This window comes from Peromyscus eremicus, chromosome 8a (genome assembly GCF_949786415.1).
Source record: "Peromyscus eremicus chromosome 8a, PerEre_H2_v1, whole genome shotgun sequence".
NCBI classification, from domain to species: Eukaryota; Metazoa; Chordata; class Mammalia; order Rodentia; family Cricetidae; genus Peromyscus; species Peromyscus eremicus.
In genome coordinates this window covers 32657939-32659462 of record NC_081423.1, presented here as the reverse complement: position 1 = coordinate 32659462, position 1524 = coordinate 32657939, and the positions used below count along the sequence as shown (strand labels likewise).

Genomic DNA, 1524 nt, shown 5'->3' with positions numbered 1-1524 from the left:
GTTAGGTTTCACCACCCAGCCTTGAGCCCAAGGCAAAGCCTTGTGATTACTATGTTATCCTACTCTAGAAAACGAAGCCTCGTACTCTGATGAGTTGGGATAGCATGATGAAGGCAGTGTCTTGGCCACCAACGCTGACTCTAAGCTGGGACACACCACTAAGAAAATTGCTTGAATTTGTTCAACATCATTTCCACAGTAATATAAAACAAAGAGGTAATATCATTAGCAAAAAAAGTGAGAAATTACAATTAAATGATGTTTTATATAATCACACATATGAATAATGTATTCCAATAGTACACATCAAACACTGTCACACCAGCCTAATGTTGTGTATTTTACTGGCTCTTGTTTCCTCTTCTACCTGGAATCTGTGCCTCTCCCCAGTACCTTCCACAGAGCCCCCTTCACATCTTTGTTCCTGAGGGTATAAATCAGAGGGTTGAGCATGGGGGTGATGATAGTATAAAAAAGAGCAACAAACTTTCCCTCACCCTCAGAATACCTGTGGACGGGTTGGAGATATGTGGAGATGCCTGAGCCAAAAAACATAGCAACCACGATGAGGTGAGATGCACACGTCCCAAAAGCCTTTCTGCGACCAGCCATTGACTTGATGTTCAGTACCGCCTTGGCAATGTGGGCATAGGAGCCTAGAATTAGCACTAAAGGACAGACTAAGATAATGACCCGGGCCACAAACAAGTTGGCCTCTGTTCCTCCTGTGTCCTCACAGGCCAACTTCAGGAGAACAGGCAGCTCGCAGAAGAAGTGGTTCAGCTGGTGTCCACAGAGAGGCCTGGCCATCACGAGGCTTGTCTGGATCAGAGAGTTCACGAGTCCTCCCACCCAGGAGAATACAACCAATGCCCTGCAGAGAAGGGGGTGCATAATGGTTGTGTAGTGGAGTGGGCGACACACGGCAGCATAGCGGTCTATAGCCATTGTCACCAAAAGCACACATTCAATTCCTCCCAGTGAGAGCATTATGAAGAGTTGGGCCACACACCTTCCAAAGCTGATGGTCCTGTCAAGTCCAGAGAGGTTGACCAGAAGCTGGGGCACAGTGCTGGCAGTGTAGCAGAGGTCCAAGAAGGAGAGGTGGGAGAGGAAGTAGTACATGGGTGTGTGTAAGCGAAGGTCCAGTCGTGACAGGATGATGATCAGGGTGTTGCCAAAGAGAGTCAGAGAGTAGAAAATAGAAATGGAGGCAAAGAAGACAGGTTCTAGGTGAGGCCAGTCTGAGAAGCCCACCAAAATGAAGCCTTCTTCTGAACTGGTGTTCGAACTTTCCATAGTCTCCCACCTGCACAAATAGAAGACAGCTCAATGATTCTTATGAAGTACATGAATTACTATTCCTTAGATGCCTCAAAAACTGCAGGTTTTATGGATGTTAATATCTTTTAATTTCTCTTGGATCTTCCTTCTGTATAAATATGCTTATTAATTCTTGGAGAATTTCATACATGCATATAAAATATTTTGATCATATTTACTTCCACTCCTACCCTTAACTCC

The 1524-nt window shown here is 45.0% G+C and overlaps 1 protein-coding gene across 1 annotated transcript; it reads right to left on the bottom strand.

Annotated features, from left to right (window-relative positions):
• Positions 1 to 363: 363 nt before the first annotated feature.
• LOC131916001 (olfactory receptor 2Y1-like) lies at positions 364 to 1299 on the bottom strand. The gene has a single exon (XM_059269303.1). It carries the CDS (start codon positions 1297 to 1299, stop codon positions 364 to 366), a length of 936 nt encoding a protein of 311 aa, XP_059125286.1.
• Between the last annotated feature and the right edge of the window lie 225 nt (positions 1300 to 1524).